At 45.7% G+C, this 19,456-nt stretch overlaps 1 protein-coding gene across 6 annotated transcripts in view; it reads right to left on the bottom strand.

The window, feature by feature from the left end:
- Positions 1–19,456, bottom strand: part of CTBP1 (C-terminal binding protein 1) — a 239,428-nt gene that overhangs the window by 50,274 nt on the left and 169,698 nt on the right. Inside the window, exon 1 of one of the 6 annotated variants that reach the window (XM_059469803.1) lies at positions 17,592–17,806. The exons of 3 other annotated variants lie outside the window; for them this stretch is intronic. In XM_059469803.1, the coding sequence (XP_059325786.1) occupies positions 17,592–17,631 (40 nt within the window). In that variant the 5' untranslated portion in view covers positions 17,632–17,806. Of the gene's footprint in view, positions 1–17,591; positions 17,807–19,456 lie in introns of those variants that run through there. 2 more of the 6 variants (XM_059469804.1, XM_059469806.1) reach the window with 2 other exon arrangements.

The raw sequence follows: 19,456 nt of genomic DNA, 5'->3' as shown, positions 1-19,456 counted from the left end.
CACTCAACATCTGGTTAAAGAATGAAAACATCTAAGAGGCTGTGCTGGTTCCTGAGAGTTTGGTTCCAGAAAGAATATGAAAGAAGAGCTCAATCTACACCAGAAACACTGCAATTCAGCCCAGGGATTAAGTGAATGAGCAGTGGGAGCTCTGTCCTCAGTGTGGGTCTCTGCAGCCCCTCCTGCACCAGCAGTGCCATTGCAGGGAGGATGGCGAGGGGAAAATCAGTTTAGTACATCCTGTCACCAGTTCCTCTGCAGCACACCAGGACTGGTGTGGGACCCATTTGCTTTTTGAACAGATGTGTTGGGAGAATGAGGGTGGGGGCTTGAAGGGAGGAAGGAATGGTTTTGCTCTGCAGGATGAGACACTGTCACACAGGAAGCACCAAGGCCCAGTGTGACACTTCTTTTCACAGCTGCATTATGGTTAGTGAAAAATCTGCTCTGTAAACTGCTGGGAAAAGCCCTCATCTGCTGTACTCAACTCCAAGAAAACCACTGGCAAGTAACTGCAAGAACAGTTTTGGTGAAAGAGTTTGGCATGAATCTAAATCTTTCTTTTCCACCAAAGTTATCTAAAGAAAATATGAAATGCAAAAATAAGGGGATTGCACCTAGAGGGATTGGTTTGCTTGGTTTCACAGTTATATTTTTTAAACTGTCCAGAGGGAATGAACAATATGGTTGCTGAGTAATGCCATGACACTTGTAACACAGGACAAGTGGCATGAACAAAGCATTTCTGACCTGTAGGTCTGCAGTGCTTTCACTGAAATTTGTTAAATGCTGCACAGACTTATGGCTTTGAAATGGGACAGCGTGTACTTCAACTCACAGAATAAAGCAAAAGCAGTTCAGAACTACACCCAAACAGGCCAGATGAACTGACTGTTTATTAAACATGTAAAATGGAGTTATGAGCAGTACCAATTGAATTTATTTGTTTTGCACACTCCCTAATAAATGGGTAGTGAAACAAAGTGTCTGAAGCCTGGAACAGGATGGAGAAGAATGAGCCAAAGTGCATGAATTCAAATCTCATTTTTATTCTGCATATCCAATCTGTACAAAGCTCTTCAGACAAAGGTCTGGAGCTGTTAGCAATGAGATTAAATCTCATCCTAAAGAACTTGAAAGCAACTACACTGGAAACCGAAATTCTGCAACTGCTTGTAGCAGATGTGAAATTAGATAGTTACCAATAGTTAACAGTACTTATTTAGATAGCTCCAAATCTCTAGAAATGTGAGCAAACACTAATAGCCTAACTGCTCTCTGAGAAGATGTGTGACAGACCTGCTTTTTCTCCAAGCAGCAGCTGCTGCAGGACACCATCACAGCACCATGAACACTGCTCCAATAAATATAAAAGAGCCCCAGAATGTGACTTTTGCCAGTATCGAGGTATTTCAGGAACTTCAAACTCCATTGACTAAAATCACAAAATATCAATGCAATTATTCCCTTACTTTTGTCAGTCCTGATCAAAGCAAATTGCTTAACTTTTTTCCTAGTGAAATGCAGTGAACTCTTAAAGCAAACAGGACACTCTGCCAATAATAATAAAAAAATAAAGAGCAATGTCAATAAACACATTAATGAAATGAAAATTAGGTGGTGTCATTTTGTCTTATTAAGTGTTGGGTACTTTCTGAGCTTAAACTAAGGTTTGGTGTCAGTCTTTGTCTCACTGATTCTGCCAAGTTTACGTATAAAAACCCTTATATGAAGTACAGTCTTTCTAATACAGTGCACATGATGCAGTATTTTTTTTCTTCCTTTAAGGGTACATTTTTCCCTGTAAGACATAAGGCAAGATAATTTACATTGCATTGGAAAGCATGCATGTATTAATGATGGGGAATGATGAGGAACATAAATAGTTTCCATTTTCACATTCAAAAACAAGTACCTGCAAATTAATGCTAAAAGCAACTGGCCTATAAAGGAGCCCTGTTTCCATGCCAACTGATAACAGAAAGACATATAATTCAACAAAAAAATGAATAACCTACACAACAAGAAAATAAAGAGCAAGGAGAAGTGCTGGAAATCAAGATTCTGACCATACCCAACTATTTTACAAGAATAGCAAAGAACAATTAAATTGCAATTTAAGACATGAATGGTGTGCAGCTAATGGCACTTCATCATTACAATACTTCTAAAAGCTGTCAGTCTCTAGTGAAGAAAAACAGGATCCAGAACACTTCTATTAAGGAGGAGGGAACATTTGTACAATTCCTGTGAAAGCACCAAGTTCCTTTCAGTGCACATCTTTCATAAGGATTTTAATTTTTTGTCCTTAAGGCCTCGCTTGGCACCTCACTCACAGACTTGGGGTCCTGCAATCAGTCAGAGAGCTGCTGCTACCTGAGTGCTCATTGCAAAATCGGGGACATGATGAGAAATGAGCAGATACGGATCTGCACACAAGCAGCTCACATGGCCATGTGCATGTATTTATCTGATGTAATTAAATTTTTCCATGTGTATGAGCAAAATTCAGCTTCACAGCTGATAAAACTGTGCTACCACCAACAGTATTACAGCAAACTAGAAGTTCATAAAGTTCATCAATAAAATCATGGGATATACAGTCCACACATGCCAATTTCTACTTAAAATTTAAGCGAGGAAACTTAGAAATACTGAATTGACAAAAATGCTGCTGATCTAAATATAACCAGCTCCAAGATACTGACATTTACATTCAATAAAACCAGCAGTTTGAGTACATGTTCTTTAAACCTCAAGAAATAAATAACCCCAACTAAAAGGTCCATAAACCCCATGTTCTAAATGAATACAAACTGAAGGCAGGACAATAAATTGCTGTTTCTAAGTACATCTTTATTTTATCAGGCAACAGTGCTTTTCTTCCTATTTAGCACTTAAAAACATATTAAAAGTCATTAGAGGTTTAAAACAGATATAAATTATGGTTACAGAACTGGAAGTTGGAAAAACCACCACTGATGCATTTCAGTCCATTTGAATTTTACTGTTTTGTCACTTTCTGCATAAGTAGAGAATAGAAAATTACAAGTGCTTGTATCCACCCAACTGACTTCATATTTCTGTGAACACAGAGATTGTTACATGACAATGGGCCTAAAGACAGCATGGAAAAATGCAAAGTTCACAGAAAATGAACTTTAGTTTCATTTACGAGCCTCAGTCTGCATAGGGACTTCAATGACATCAGCAGATGAAAGAAAATAATTCTACAGCCATGTTCCAGCTTATCCAGATAGCATGAAAGATTAAGGGTTTCACAGACTTTCTTCTTCTGTCTGTTCAGAATTTACTAAGAACTGAATTTTTAGACGTGTGTTGCTTGCTGCCCTTTTAAACAGGCATTGATTTTTCTAGGAAAAGCTTTGCCCTTCAAGGGCAATAAGTGTATGTATTCTAGTAGAAAAGATCTAAGCTGAAAAGTTTTTAAGTCACCAAGATTTATTTTTTTTTTAATAAAACCTATGCTCCCATCACAGCTCAGAAAATTATACAGCAAGCATTCAGCATCCCTGAAATTTTTCAGGTCTCACTACCTTTCTCCAAACTTTCCCCAAGGCTGGCCATAGCCAACTGACTGCATTTCTGCTGCTCTTGTACAAGCTGAAAAATGACAATTCAGCCGTGTGGAGGGGCCAGGATTTCTGCACCTTGCTTCATGTATAAACATGTATAAAGCCTAAAACTACTGCTTTTAGGCTTATATAGTAAATTCCTGTGTGGGATCCTTATAGAAAAAAATAATAAAAAGAAAAATTTCCACGCAGGCCCAAGACGCTGACTTTCCCAACTGATTAAACTCCATGTGTTAAGTCATGTACATCACAATTACCCTTGTGGCCTGCCAACTCTTCAGGAACTCCTGAAGTACAAAGATATGAATTCCAACAGGGAAAAATGTATTTTAATAAATCCCAATCAATGTGCAGTATTACAGAAGTTACAAAACCAGCAGCAACCGAAAGCTGCCTGCGCTGGGGCTGGCTGACAGCACCTGCACTCCCAGCTCCACGCTGCCCTCACAATTAATTCCTGCTATGTTTTGGAAGGACTAGGAGTGACAAAGCTGAGGAAGATGAAAGGTCACTTCAGCTTCTCACACCTTCCCCTCTTTTTATCTATTGTCAGAGAATCTCTTCTGTTCTACAAACACCTTTCTATTTTTTGGAGCCTTCTGAAAGTCAGTTTTATACTGATGACATCGTTCCACTACCATGGATGAAATCATCCACAGAGCGCACGGATTTTTCACACAGCACTGCCTTGGGCAAGATCTTAAAAGGCAACAGAGCAGAAGACTCCATGTGATTTAAATATGAAGAGATGAACAATAATGAAATAAAGAAAAAAATAAATCATTTTCAACAGCAACAACTGGAAGGGCAAACAGCAACAAGTTCATGTTCGGCAGCACTTCTTAGCCTTGGCCAGCACTGTCTGTTTATATAACTGAAAGAAAGAATGCTGCCCTGAACTTGCCCATTATCCCACAGAAAAGGCATTGTGGGAATGTTAGCTTTTACCTGGCTAACTTCCAGATGCTGGCAGAAAAAACACCCTTTTAAAATTTTAGTCAGCTGAAAAATACTTGACATTTTTCACATTTTACAATTATTCCAAGTTATGTATAAGCTAACATAGGCCTTGAACTAAATCCATATAAAATGGTCGTAGTAAGATGATAGACTGCTGTGCAAAAGAAGGAATTGAGGGGTCTCAGAGCCAAATCAAACAGCCAGTACTGCATTACTCAAACCACAGCAGCTTCGCTGAAAGCAGGTACATTTCTAGAACAGCACAAATGTTTGCAATGTCCATAAGAGCACTTGCTGGACAATGAGAGCAGGAACTAAAAAAAAGTGCCATCCCAATTTCAGGAATGCAGCCTGATGCTGTGAAGCTGAGCCAGCAATGTGTGACCAGTATGCTGTTTGAACCCTGCATTCTGTCAGACAGGTGCATCTTGCCATGCATCTAATATCTGCATGGGAACCATGCAGAAACTGCAACACAGAACAACCACAGAATCATTTAGACTGGAAAATACCTCCAAGATCGTGCAGTGCAACCTGACACTGCCAAGGCCATCACTGAACAATGTCCCAAGTGCCACATCTAGAGGTTTTTTAAGCATCTCCAAGGACAGTGCCTCCACCACTGCCCTGGGCAGCCTGTTTAAATGCTTGACAACCTTTTCTGTGAAGAAATTTTTTCCAATATCCAGTCTAAACCTTATAATTGTAGGTGTAAAGGTAAGTAAGGTCCCACCTCAGCCTCCTTTTCTCCAGGATAAACAACTGGACACGCTTCAGCACCTCAATGTCTACTTTGCGGTGAGGGGCTCACAGAAACACAGGGTTCAAGGTGTGGCCTCACAGGGCTGAGCACAGAGGGACAACCCGTGCCCTGGTCCTGCTGGCACAGCCCAGGATGCCACTGGCCTTCCTGGCCATGCTGTGGCTCATGTTCAGCCCCCCCTGACCAGAACCCCCAGGTCCTTTCCACTCTCTGCTCCCAGCCTGGGGCTGCAGGGGCTGCTGTGACCCAAGGGGAGGACCTGGCACTTGGCCCTCTTGAACCTCAGACTCACTGATCCATCCTGCCCGGATCCCTCTGCAGGTCCCTCATGTCCCCCAGCAGGTCAACACTCCCACCCAACTCAGTGTCATCTGTCGCGTGCCCTCAATCCCCTCACCCATCAATAAGAATATTAAATGGAACTGGAGAGAACCAAAGCACTCTGGACTTGACAAGACCCCAACAAAAAATGAGCAAAAATCCCCTTTCTGTTTTAAACAGAAGGCATTTTTCTTGCTCTTTTCCATCTGGCACTTCAAGTAGCTGTCTTTACTTCACAGTCATCTTGAAGTTTTTAATAAGTCGTACAATGTGCAAACTCAAACTGAAAGAAATTATCCCTTACTTCTTCTCTTCCAAAGTTCAACTGGTGAGTAAAACCAGCTCCCAATCACGTGTCTGCTTTGCATCCCAGCAGGAGCAAGGGTACCCAGTGCTGACACCCCATCGCCATGTGCCAGCCATGGAGCTGCAGCCTCCTCACTCACCAGAACTCTGCTGGTTCATTTGCGTGTGTGTCCTGTCAAGCTAATTGGCAAAACACAACTTCCCCATTCAAATTTACAGGAGGGGTTTTTGCTGTTTGAAGAGGACGAGCTTTAATGGTGGAAATTACATTTTCAATTTGGAGCAAGCAAGCCCTTCAGTCACAGTGGAATGTTTTGCACAGCATTGTGTTCAGTCGAGCCACAGGTTGTGTTTTTAATAAGTGCATTTACCTTAAGCCAGTTCACAAATGAAAGCTCACTGCCTCCCAAACTATTTCTGTGTGGTAAAACAAAACACAAAAAGATTGACCACACATCTCCTCAGGAGCACCATTAACTAAAGAATCCTATTCTAAATTGGTGCCATTTCCAACAGATCCCAGAGTGCTTTCCCAGGTAAGCTCATCATTTGCATGCACAGGATGCAGGGTGGGATGGGGCACAGAAAAAATAAATGAATTATGCCAGGTCACTTCTGAGGCTTCTCACAAATGTGACAGAACCACCATGAGCATCTGGAACATTCCACAGCAACTTGGGACATCTGCTACCACTGCCATCTCTGCTGCCCTTTCTCTTCCAATTCCCCTGGCAATAATTAGACCACATTTGCCCTGAAAGCCAGTACCTACATTTGACTTCAGTAGTCAACTAAGATTTTTAGTAACCAGAAACTTCTTCTACAAAAAAAAAAAAAAAAAAAAAAAACCAAAAAAAAAAAACAACAACAACAAAAAAAGACCCCCAAAAAAAACAAAAAAAAAAAAAAAAAAAAAAAAGAACCAAACAAACAAAAATCAAAAACCAACCAAAAGCAACCCCAAACAAACAAAAACTTCAGGAAAGTGATTCAGTTCTCATGTAGGACATTAAATTCCTAACACAGGTCCTTCAGTGATGCCTTTTATAGAGGCACAAATCCCACACAAAGCAGCTGTATTTATGCTCAAGTGTGCTTCAAAACTAGAACACACATGTCTAACAATGTCATTGCAAAGTACAAAGTAATTTGGTTTTCCTGATTCCTAAATATCTTAATGCAAATGTGAAATAAGCTTAGAACACTCAGTCCCACTTTACTTACTTAAAAAAGAGTTCAAACAGGCTTGCACTGCCTTAACTAACTCGATTTAAAATCATACTTAAGTAAATGCAAGCTGTTTCCCAGGTATTATATGGCTTATTCACTCCTTTCACTATGCACTCCTGTGATCAAACACATCTCAGATGTAACAGGTGAGGTTATTTACTATTTATAAAAACAACCACTGTTTAGTATTCTTTTTAGAATTAGTCTTCTAAAATGAAAACTAATTTTGATTCATTCTCTTTGAAAATCTGAGAGAGAAGTAGATGATTTTGACATCATTTTTTCCTGCACAAAAAAAGAAAAATTCCCTTCCGCCAATAAATCTTTAGGGCACTTCAATAGCTGCTGGAATTGTGTAAATACTTCAGAATATTCATCATTTCTATGAGAGAATATCCCCAGGACAGCAAAAAACCCCAAATTGAATTTTCAATTTCTTGGGAGTTTTTCTCTGACTGTGAGTGTAAGATAATAGTTTCTATTTCTGTATTTGTTAACATATTTTTTAATGTATTTTTTTAAACAAAGCCACAAAGCTCAGAAAAATCACTAACAGATTTTAACAGACTTAAAAAACAGTTCAGATGGAAGATGGTAGCAAAGTTATGAAAATCAATGCAAAACTGCAATATTCCCAGTACTTCAAGTTCTCAATTACTGGCTCCATGCAAGACACTCTTTTGTACTTTCTTAATTCAGAGGACTAAGAAAATAAGACTCATGATTTTGGAGAGTTCCCATAATCCTGAGTCTTTCAGCCGAGCGGCAGAACTCGTTCCTCAACTGCAAGTAAGGAAACAAACCCATCTTTGAACACCACTTTGGTAGAAGTGTTATCCTGCAGTAACTCGGGTTTAGTGCGCAGGATGCAGCCAGAATCCTGTCGATCTGTGAGCCCACTCCAGCTCCCATCAGTACCAACCAGCAGCTGAATACTTCCATGTCCTGCAGGATCCAAATCTGTTAAGGCAGGAAAAGTTGTGCCTGCAGCTTGCTGTTCTCCTAATTCCTACTAAAAACCTTTTCTGTTTCTTTCTCTAAGGAGATGGTTCTCACTGCTGAATACACAATGCTGGTTTTAAATTTTAGATGGCTGCAGGGTGGTCACAAGACAAATGCCAAGAATATTTGCACACCTCTCTATTTACAGTAAGAAGGAAAATCATCTGGATTCAAAACACATGAAACAAAGACATGGTAAGACAAAGCCTTGAACACAAGTCTGCCAAATACAAACAACACACATACGCAGACCCAAAAGGCAATGTATTGTGAAACCTTTCAAAAGCATACAATACTATAGGAATTAAGTAAACTGCAAACTCCCCTGCAATACTCTCAGTCATAGCTAATTTGTGATTTCCTGTACGCTCAGTACTGACAGCACAATGGAGCCTCTATTGTGGGCCTCCTCCCACAAGCTTCTCAAAAATGCAAGACATTCTTTTTATCTACCCTGGCGTGGCCAAAATACATTGAGCTCTACACAGATAAAAGGTCGTTTTAGACGCTGCTTCTGTTCATAAAACTGCAAAATAAAAATGTGCTGCCTGGTGGTGCTGAGTGTAAAGTTCACAAAGGAGCAGTGCTGTGCTGGCTGAACTGCTGACCACACATCTCAGGCAGGGCACATGAAGGAAACCACTTCAGTTTGAGGGTAACAAGAGAAGGTTCCACACTGAGAACTCTGCAAATTCAACACAATTCAAATCAGCTTGGAGAGTCTCACAGGAGCTGAAAAAAATAATGAAAATTTGACAGAATTCATGGGATAAAGAAACTGCAGTATTCACTGCAAATCTTGATTGAGAGTGAAGGTAGTAAGTGCTTTAGGTGCAAGTAACTAGTTTATGGAGGTATTAAAAATTGATATTGCATACTTTTTATCTTAAAGGATCCTGAAAGCTAACACAAGCCAACCAAAATGAACAAGACCTTCTGCTGGTAGCAGAAATGAAAGACAATAATCCTGGCACAGGACAGGCTGAGAAAAAACAACCAGCACAGACAGTATGCAGACACAGTAAGCAGACAAAGTATGCAGGAGAGAATTTGGCGGGGACACAAAATAAAACCTAAAATGCTGCACTGGCTTTGATCAGCACCTTAATGACCTTCTTAGTCAAAAAATAATGTGTTAAAATGGAATTAGCTGCCCAGTTCCAGTCAGCATGGGAACACACACAGAATACTGAATTACTCAAGATCACTTCTCAGGAACCCTGATTATATGAATGGGAAAATCAACGACATGAGAAAGGCTGTGATACACATTAATGCTGCTCACTGAAGCACCAGACACACATTAAGATGGTTGGTAGACCACAAATGCGAAAACGCTCATTACCCGGTTGAAAATAAACAGTTTAACATATCTGGTACAACACATTAAAGTGAAAAAATATTTAAGCATCAGTTTAAGAGTTTGGAGACTGGCTTGTGGTTATCTCTGCTAAACACTTTTGTCCTGCATGACTCTGCACAGACTGAACCGATGCACTCAGCAAGAGACAAACTGGCTGCAACCATCTAATGAAATTTGACTCATCTGGGAATTCTGAGGAACTGCTCCACACCACTGTTTCTGCTAAGCCATACATTTTTCCTTGCAGGATTGAGAGTGCTGCAAATATGCAAAAAGCAACATCAATTTTGGACTGTTTGGCTTAAAATAGAAGGTTAATTCTGAGAATCCATATTCAGGTAAAAATACCACAGAAGCCGATGGAAACTTTGCAATTACAAATTAAAGGCACAGGGATCTGCATCAATGGCACAGTCATCACCGTCTGTCAGCCCCCAGCAGCACCTCTCGCTGACTCTAAGTCTGACTAAGAGCTGCCTGGGGCAGTTCTCTCTTCCTACAAACCCTCCTGCACATCAGCCCAATCCAACTGGAGAGCACACACATCCTGGTACAGCTCCTTTCTGGCTCATTCTCCCAACTCCTGACTCACCCAAGTGCTATGATGACATTTTGCAGAGTGAAAAGATCTATGTGTAGCAGCAGATGATGAAAATCCCCTGCAGTGCTGCTTCTCTCCTGGCTCTTTTCTGAGCCCTGCCTGGCCAGGGCACTGTCTGAGCACGCTGCAGGACAGCCCCCTGGCCATTCCCCTGCCTGGCCAGGCACAGGGTGGGCAGAGGAGTGCCAGAGGACAGGACCCAGCCTGGTGGGACTGCAGCAGGGACAGAACCCAGCGTGGTGGGACTGCAGCAGGGACAGAACCCAGCCTGGTGGGACTGCAGCAGGGACAGGAACACAGCTTGGTGGGACTGCAGCAGGGACAGAACCCAGCCTGGTGGGAATGCAGCAGGGACAGGAACCCAGCCTGGTGGGACTGCAGCAGGGACAGAAACACAGCTTGGTGGGAATGCAGCAGGGACAGAACCCAGCCTGGTGGGACTGCAGCAGGGACAGAACCCAGCCTGGTGGGACTGCAGCAGGGACAGGAACACAGCTTGGTGGGAATGCAGCAGGGACAGGAACCCAGCGTGGTGGGACTGCAGCAGGGACAGGAACCCAGCCTGGTGGGACTGCAGCAGGGACAGAAACACAGCTTGGTGGGAATGCAGCAGGGACAGAACCCAGCGTGGTGGGACTGCAGCAGGGACAGGAACCCAGCCTGGTGGGACTGCAGCAGGGACAGGAACACAGCTTGGTGGGACTGCAGCAGGGACAGGAACACAGCCTGGTGGGACTGCAGCAGGGACAGGAACACAGCTTGGTGGGAATGCAGCAGGGACAGGAACACAGCTTGGTGGGACTGCAGCAGGGACAGGAACCCAGCCTGGTGGGACTGCAGCAGGGACAGGAACCCAGCCTGGTGGGACTGCAGCAGGGACAGAAACACAGCTTGGTGGGAATGCAGCAGGGACAGAAACACAGCTTGGTGGGACTGCAGCAGGGACAGAACCCAGCGTGGTGGGACTGCAGCAGGGACAGGAACACAGCTTGGTGGGAATGCAGCAGGGACAGGAACCCAGCCTGGTGGGACTGCAGCAGGGACAGCCTCAGAGACTCCCACTTGCCATTCCACATGGCAGCCACGGGCTCATTTTCCTACTGATCATGTTTGGAGGGTGGGAGAGAAGAACAATCTGCCACATGGCAGCACAACAGCAGCGAGCCCAGCTTCCAGAGGCAAAAGTGAAAGCAGGACAGCTCTCCTCTGCTGCCCCAAGAGCTCAGCTTTCCTAAATCACTATCTGCTGTGGTTAGACCCTGCCCTGACTGCCCAACAAGCCGTGGGTGAGGGCCTAGTCCCTTCTGCACAAGCCCAGACACATTCAGGTAACTGTGCACAACCCTGGGCTGCCCACTGAGGCTTCCCCCACCGCACACACTCCTTGTCTCGGGAGGTCACACGTGAGCCAAGCACAGAAGGTGCCAAAGCAAGGCCTGATCTGAAAGGCAGCAGAAGTTGTGCCCTTGTCATGTTCTGCACGGCACTGTGAGAATTCATTGCTATTAAAGCTTTCAGCACATCCTGCCAGGACAGAACTCCCATCCCTCTCATCACAGGGTGTGCCTGTGTCCCACAGCAGAAGATGGAATCTGTCTAAAAACACCGGTGCTGTTCAGGAAGACCATTAGAGCACATCCAACAATACAGAGCTGGAGTGCACACAGCAATCTGGAACTGCGACTCAAGTCAAGTAAGAAATGTTTCCCTGCTTCCTTCCTTTTTTTTTCATTGTGAGTTGGCATCAGAGCTCCCCTAAATAGAGCAAAAGGAGAGGAGGGGTAACGTGGGGAGCTCTGGCACACAGGCAGAAAGCGTGAACAACTTGCACTGCAGACTTATGTAACTTTGCTGCTGGTGACACAACTCGCTCAAGGGTGCTTTAGGCACGATAAGGGACATCCACTGACCTGTAAATAGAACTATTAAAATATGCCTTGAAATACCTCACGTAAAGCAAAATTATATAATCACATTGCCTCCTGCTTTAATACTGAAACAACAAAGGATTCATACGCAACAGAAATGAAAGCTTTCTATTAATACCTCAACTTCAGAATTAGAGAATTAGCTGAACAATTGTCCCCAGTCCCCAGGGCCAGCTTTTTCTGCTTTCTGCAGAGGATCCCTTCTGGCTGACTACCCTGGAAGGTATACTGCAAAGAAGTTCCTCTAAAAGCCCCTTGAAAAATGCAGGTATAAAAAAAGAGATGAAAATGCAAGGATAAGCAAAAGTCATCCAAAATAAATAACAGCACGAAACATGCTATTGTATTAGCTATACTTAATTCAAAGAAAAAAAATAAAAAAATCAAACAATGTCAATTTTCAATTATGCTGATTAGAAACAAACTGGATAATTAGTAAATAGAATAATAATATAGGAAACATGATATGTTTGAAATGAAGTGGCAAAAATATTCCAGAAGAGAGAACAAGCTAATTTATAATCTTCCTCAAAAATTAATTTCTCATTCTGCTAGAGCAAACATAAACACTATTTTGTTGCACATCAAAAAACAATTAACCTATTCATCTAAGGCACAGATGTTTTTCAGGAAAGGTTTTTTTGAGCAATTTTTTTTTTATTTGGCATTTAAATTTTACCTTGTGATTTATTTTTTTTTTAATTATTATTTCCTTACTGCTGGAGCACCCATAGGGTAAAGACCCAGGTTAAGGCAGGCAGGCACCCCTGGGCTGTTTGCAGCAGGCAGAGCCTGAGGGTAGGGCTGGGGAATCCAGATCAGATCCTCCCATCCTGACACACCACAGACTGCAGCTACTGGGTGGCACAGATCAGGAGCCCAGGACTGTCTCCTATTCCTCGAGGAACCTGAGAGTCTTGGCTCATGTTCCAAAACAATCTGAAGTTTCTGCCCACTCCAACCACCAAACCAAAGGTGAACACCAAAGGCACCAAAACCAAGTCTAATCTGGGGACTCTCAGCACCTTTTTTGTGGCATGAAGGATTTGGATTCTTACTCCATTTCCCCTGACCACATTAATCATTTGGGGAGATGGGCTGAGGATTGCTGTGCACTGGCAAAGATCCTGTCCCAACCACAGCCCCTAACCTGGACTGGCAAAGATCCTGTCCCAGTCACAGCCCCTAACCTGGACTGGCAAAGATCCTGTCCCAGCCCCTAACCTGGACTGGCAAAGATCCTGTCCCAGTCACAGCCCCTAACCTGGACTGGCAAAGATCCTGTCCCAGCCCCTAACCTGGACTGGCAAAGATCCTGTCCCAGTCCCAGCCCCTAACCTGGACTGGCAAAGATCCTGTCCCAACCACAGCTCCTAACCTGGACTGGCAAAGATCCTGTCCCAGTCACAGCCCCTAACCTGGACTGGCAAAGATCCTGTCCCAACCACAGCTCCTAACCTGGACTGGCAAAGATCCTGTCCCAGTCCCAGCCCCTAACCTGGACTGGCAAAGATCCTGTCCCAGTCCCAGCCCCTAACCTGGACTGGCAAAGATCCTGTCCCAGTCCCAGCCCCTAACCTGGACTGGCAAAGATCCTGTCCCAGTCACAGCTCAGAGACCCTAAACCAAAACTGGAAGCGCTGCTGAGTTTCTCCAGCTCTCCCAGAGGAACACTGGTGAGGGAGCAAAGGGTTACATTTCAGCAGGAAATGTTAATTTTAGATTTATCTGCAACGCATGTTTTCCTCCTGATCAATTCATAGACTAAAATGAATCATCATCTTTGCTCTTGAGGCAACAGGGGAGAAAGAGACCCAAAACCACAGCTGGGAATTTGTTTTCCTGAGCTGTAAATCCATTGCTTCTCTGTCTGGGAGTGAGAAAGCACGTGCAGCTGAGGAACTAAGGCTAAAGGGCTCTGTACTACAGCTTTTATCCTCACCTTAAGTTTTAGGATACGTATTAAAAGCGTAACTTCATCCCTACTCTCCCACTAAATAAATAATGATGGGGCAGGAGGTGAGGGAGCCTCAGAGGAGGCTGCTGCACTGCCAACTGCTCTGGGATGTGAAAGCTTGACACATGCTGGGGCATCACCTCATCAATGCTCCCAGCTGCCTGGGGAGGCAAAAACCCGACTGCTGCTCTTAAAGGCAGGTCTCACACACCAGCAGCCCAGTGCTCCAGACAAGCTGCAAGAAATACAGTAATTGCACATGCACGGTACATAAGTCAAAACAAAACGGCAACAAGAACTTTTAGTCCAAAACATCAGCACCGTTTCAAATTTTAATTCTCTTCCGCTGTATTTCAGATAAGAGAATTAAGGATCGTGTTGCTTTTCAGCATCTTTGCTACAAACACATTGAAATCTATGCCTTTGTACACACTCACTGCTGTTCAAGCTGCTTTCTAGGAAAATAGGCTTTTTTACTTTTTTTTATCATATTTACAGTATATACAGTAAAACACTCTGGGAGAATGTCAGTTTTCTCCCCAAAAGGGATGGCCCAGCCTAGCCAGTGATCTGCAGTAGATGTTCCTATTTAATAACGAGGGACTGACTTTATGCTTCTAAAGGCTGGCAAGTGCACTGCTGTGTGTGCATGATAGCACTCCACAGTGTGCAGCCCAGTCCCAATCTCTGGGATCACACTTTGGCTAAGAGCTGCAACCCACTCTGTCTGCACTGCAAACAAAACAATGGCTCTCAGAAACTGAGAGATTAATAAATTGAAGGATCACACATTTCTAACAAAGGGCAGACACTATTTTATCTTTATGATGCAGAAGGACAGGCAAGAGGTAACCAAACTGACAAGCATAAGGGCACCTGTAATTTGTTTTATCATGCTATCAGAACTCCACAGGATGACAGAGTATCACAGCATATACAATATTTACATTTCTACACGTAGTGTACTGTGTGCTCAGAGCTGCATGCTCCAGCTACTCCGTAACTACGTATGACAGCACTGTAATGCAAAATTCACAAAGGTGACTGGAGGAGTTTCATTTCAGAATAGCAGCTTCATTGACTAAACTCCTCTACTGAGCATGACTACAGCATATCTCGGGATTATTACTATTTAATTTGCCAGTTCAGTAAGAAATAACACATTCCCTGATGGAGAAATACAGAATCTCTGTTATTTTGGGGGGAATGGGGGCGTGTGACAGAGAACACACCCCTGACTCTGCATCAACTTACCCCCTCAATGCCATCAAACAAACACAGAGAAGCTAAATTCATGTCCCAAGTACTATTCTATATAAACAATGACAAAAACGAGGGAAGAATTTAACTCCCCCACTTTCTCTCATCTGTTTATCAGTTGCAGCCACCTCATAAACACCCATTTCTTGTCCAGGCTGGAAAAGAGGCAGGTGGGGGGCAGAGAGAGGGCTGTTTGATTCCTTGTGGTTTGAAACACTCCGATGAATTGCCAATGGGCAAAATATTCTGTCACTACCTCACTCTGGGGATGGCTGACATAATAATAAACTGAAGAGGATGCTATCTGTCAAACATTAAGGAATTCCAATATTGAAATCTTGCTGCCTTTGGGGGTCAATAAAGAGCAACATTACAAAAGGCACTAAAGTTAGCAGTTTGGGCTGCTAATTTTACATGCCTGCTTCACCAGCGCACAGCTAAAAATAGATAAAACAGATAAGAGCACGGAACAAAGAGATGCACTGGACAATTATCTTTCTGCTGGCAGTCTAATTTATACCCAGCTTTTTAACCCTTCTTTATTATAAAAGAAACAGATTTCCAAAGTATTATTTAATGCAATCTCAATATAAAATTATTAAAGAATGTTTTATTTTTCTTAGTATTTCCTTGCTCCTGTCCTAGTGGGACAGAAAAATGAGATTTAAAATATTTTAATAAGGGCATCAGGCTATTTGCCAAGGGGCTCGAATACTAAGTAAGAATATTTACATGTTTTAAGACCCTGGAGGAGGAATCAGTGCAAAGCTCTTGAAACACGTACACACATCACAAATATGACAGTTAATTTTAATTTACTGGAAAAGAAAGTACACACTCACTTCAGTTTATTAGGCCTCATTATTCTCAATGAGGCTAAAGGGATGATTAGCTGCTCTAACGTGGCCTAAGAGCAAACAGTCTTCCTCATAAGGACAACACTTACTGAAATATGTGAATTTGTACTAAAACACTGTGAAACTGTTCAATTTAACTTACAACAGGTAAAATTTTAAAAACCAGCACTGCTAACAAGATTTTCTACCATTATTCTGTCCAGCTCGGTTCTATGACTTAAATCCTGACTTTTGAAATTAATTTTTAGAGGAAAACAAAGCAGCATAGCAGTCTGACTCATATCTACACTGTAAACAGGCTGATTCTATGCTTTGCAGCCTTCTTTTGGTAACATTTACTTACAAAATGATAATGTTTATAAACAGAATCGACATTCTGTCTCCTTATGTCTGGGGGCAAGAAAAAAAAAATCACCTTCAGATTAACATGACAATTTATGCCCGGCAATTCTGGAGGCATCACCCTGTGCATATTATTCATGTTACCTTAAAAACAACACCATAAACGCACGCTTAAAAAAAAATAAAAGTAAGGGAAAGGAAGAAACAGAGAAATTGAGATTTAGGGTGAAGAGCCTTACCTCTGACACACAACCCGTCCGCAGCTCTGCCAAAACCATCCACCAGGCAGGCCTCAAGCACTTTTTTACAGCAATAAAAACGCCGCTTTTAAACTTCCTGTTTATCCAAACACCGGCCCAGCTTTCCCGCAGCTCGGAGCCGGCACCGCTCACCCCACGAGCGACACACGGGGAACCCAACACCCCAAAGCTCCGCTGGGGAACCCAACACCCCAAAGGTGCCCTGATGGACCCAACACCCCAAAGGTGCCCTGATGGACACAACACCCCAAAGGTGCCCTGATGGACCCAACACCCCAAAGGTGCCCTGATGGACCCAGCACCCCAAAGGTGCCCTGATGGACACAACACCCCAAAGGTGCCCTGATGGACACAACACCCCAAACCTCCCCTAATGGACCCAGCGCCCCAAACCTCCCCTGGCGGACCCAGCACCCCAAATCTCCCCTGGCGGACCCAGCACCCCAAAGCTCCCCTGGCGGACCCAGCACCCCAAATCTCCCCTGGCGGACCCAGCACCCCAAAGCTCCGCTGGCGGACCCAGCACCCCAGAGCCCTCCGGGGCGCAGCTTCAGCGCCCTTTCAGTTCGGTACTTCGGGACGACTCGCACCCCCGCCCCTCCGCCTCTCGTTTTTATTTCCCTTTATGTTTTCACCCAACCTCAAAAAGCAGCCACCGGGCAAAGTTGCGTCGGCGCTGCGGCCGCCCAGCAGCCCGGCAGCCCGCGGCGGGGCCCGGAGCGGCGGTGACGGGCACACAAAGCGCGGCGGCGGCGGCGGCGGCGGCGGCGGCCGCTCGTGTGTGTCCCCCCCTCCGCCCCGCTCCCCGCCCGCCCCGCACCGCGGCGAGCAGGCCGGATGGTTACCTAGAGGCAAGCCCTTGTTCAGGAGGTGCGAACTTCCCATGGAGGCGCCGCGCTCCGTCCGCGCCCGCCGCGGGGAGGAGGAGGACGGTGAGGACGAGGAGGATGCCGGGGGGCAGCGCCGCTCGGAGCCGCCGCGGCAGCCGCGGCATATGGCGGCCGCTCCGTGGGCGCCCCCGAACTGAGCGGCGCCTCGGTGCGCGCCCCCGCCGCCGGGCGCGTCCCCGCCGCCGCCGCGCGCACGCGCGCCCACCCGCCCCCGCGGGAGGGAGGGAGGGAGGAGCGGGGTGGGGCGGAGGGGGGGCGTGGGGGGGAGCGGCCGCCGCCGCCGCCGCGCCCCCCAGGCTCGATCTCCTGGTTCTAGGCGGGCGCCGAGACGAACGAGACAGCGGGGCGGGCGAGCCTGGCTCGGCCGCGCGCAGCGAAACCGGGACCTGCCCTGGGACGCGATGTCGCCAGTGCTTTGCTTTGCTTTGCTTTGCTTTGTTTTGGTCTGTTCAAACTTCGGCAAAGTTAACGCCGGCTGCGTTCACAGAGTCACGGAATGGGTCATTTTGTAAGAGACCACAGCGGGTCATCGGGTCCAACCTCCCCGCTCAAACAAGGTTTTCCCAGAGCCCACGGCTCAGGATTGCGTCCAGACGGGTCTGGAAGATCTCCAGGGAAGGAGACTCCACACCCTCTCCGGACAATGTATTCCGTGTGCAGTCACTGAAAGCAAAGAAGTTCCCCGCACGTTCAGGTGGAACTTCTGCCCATCACTTACTGCCCGTTCCTGCCATCACAAACACCAGCACTTCTGGTGTTTCGCTGTATTTGTGATCTGGCTAAGGCTTTTCTCTCATGAACTAACAGGAATGAGAACAAATCAAGCCGTAACGCTGTAATTTTGCTCTCGGTGAGGGTCAGTGCCTCCTGCAGCACCCACGATCCGCCCTGAAGTGCCCCAGAACTAACCCCGCGGTCTCCGCGGGGTCGGCACCGCCGCGAGCGGTGAAAATTCTAAGAGAAAGATATTCTAAGAAATTCTAAGAGCAGCGAATTGCCCAAAGCCGACGAATCCAAGGCCCGTTTCTTCCCCACGGGAACGCTCCCATCGCGCCCACGTGGCCGCGGTCCCTCGGGGTCACCCCGCGCCCGCCATGCCCTCCCCGCCCCAACAGCGGCGGCGGCGGCCGACGCGAACCAAAGTGGTGGCGGCGGCCCCGCGGCCGCTGGGTCGGCTGACGGCGGCCCCGCCCGGGCGCGGTGAGGGAGCGGCGGCCGCCATGGCCCCGCCGCCTCCTGGCCCGAGGCTTTTTTTCTCCAGAGCGCCCGGAGCTCCGCTCCAGCCCTCCCAGAAACTTTCGCTCTACTGCCACAGCTGCCCCTTCCTCCTTGCCAGCCGCGGGCGGGAAGCGGAGCTGCGGCCGTTCGCTCGTCCGTCCCCACCCACAGCCCAGCCCAGCCCGGCAGCGAACATCCCTTCTCTGGGTTTTTCCAGAAATAAAACGATCGTTTCCTGTCAGCAACCGGCCCCGGCATCCCCCAGGGACCCGGACCCGCTCGGATAAAGACAGACACTCCTGGGTAGCAAACAAGAGAAATTCACTGGGAGAACGGACAGGGCTGTAGATTTTTCCCCGGGGTTTTTTGGGATTGGTTTACCTATGAGGGGAATATTTGAACCCAGAGGTTATGAAGGGTGGTTTCAGCCTCTGAGTTGTGTGGATTTCAGGAATCCGCTCAGGCCACAACTCAAGGATTTTAGCATAACAGGCAGCCTTCAGCAGCTTGGCTCCAGCTCCCTAAAAACTTGTTTTTCCCCATCATTTCCCAGGTACTGCGTCCCTTTCATGGGATTATCCACCGGGATTGGAAGGTAGCTC

Source organism: Ammospiza nelsoni, chromosome 4 (genome assembly GCF_027579445.1).
Source record: "Ammospiza nelsoni isolate bAmmNel1 chromosome 4, bAmmNel1.pri, whole genome shotgun sequence".
Taxonomy (NCBI): Eukaryota; Metazoa; Chordata; class Aves; order Passeriformes; family Passerellidae; genus Ammospiza; species Ammospiza nelsoni.
This window is presented reverse-complemented; position numbering and strand designations above follow the sequence as displayed.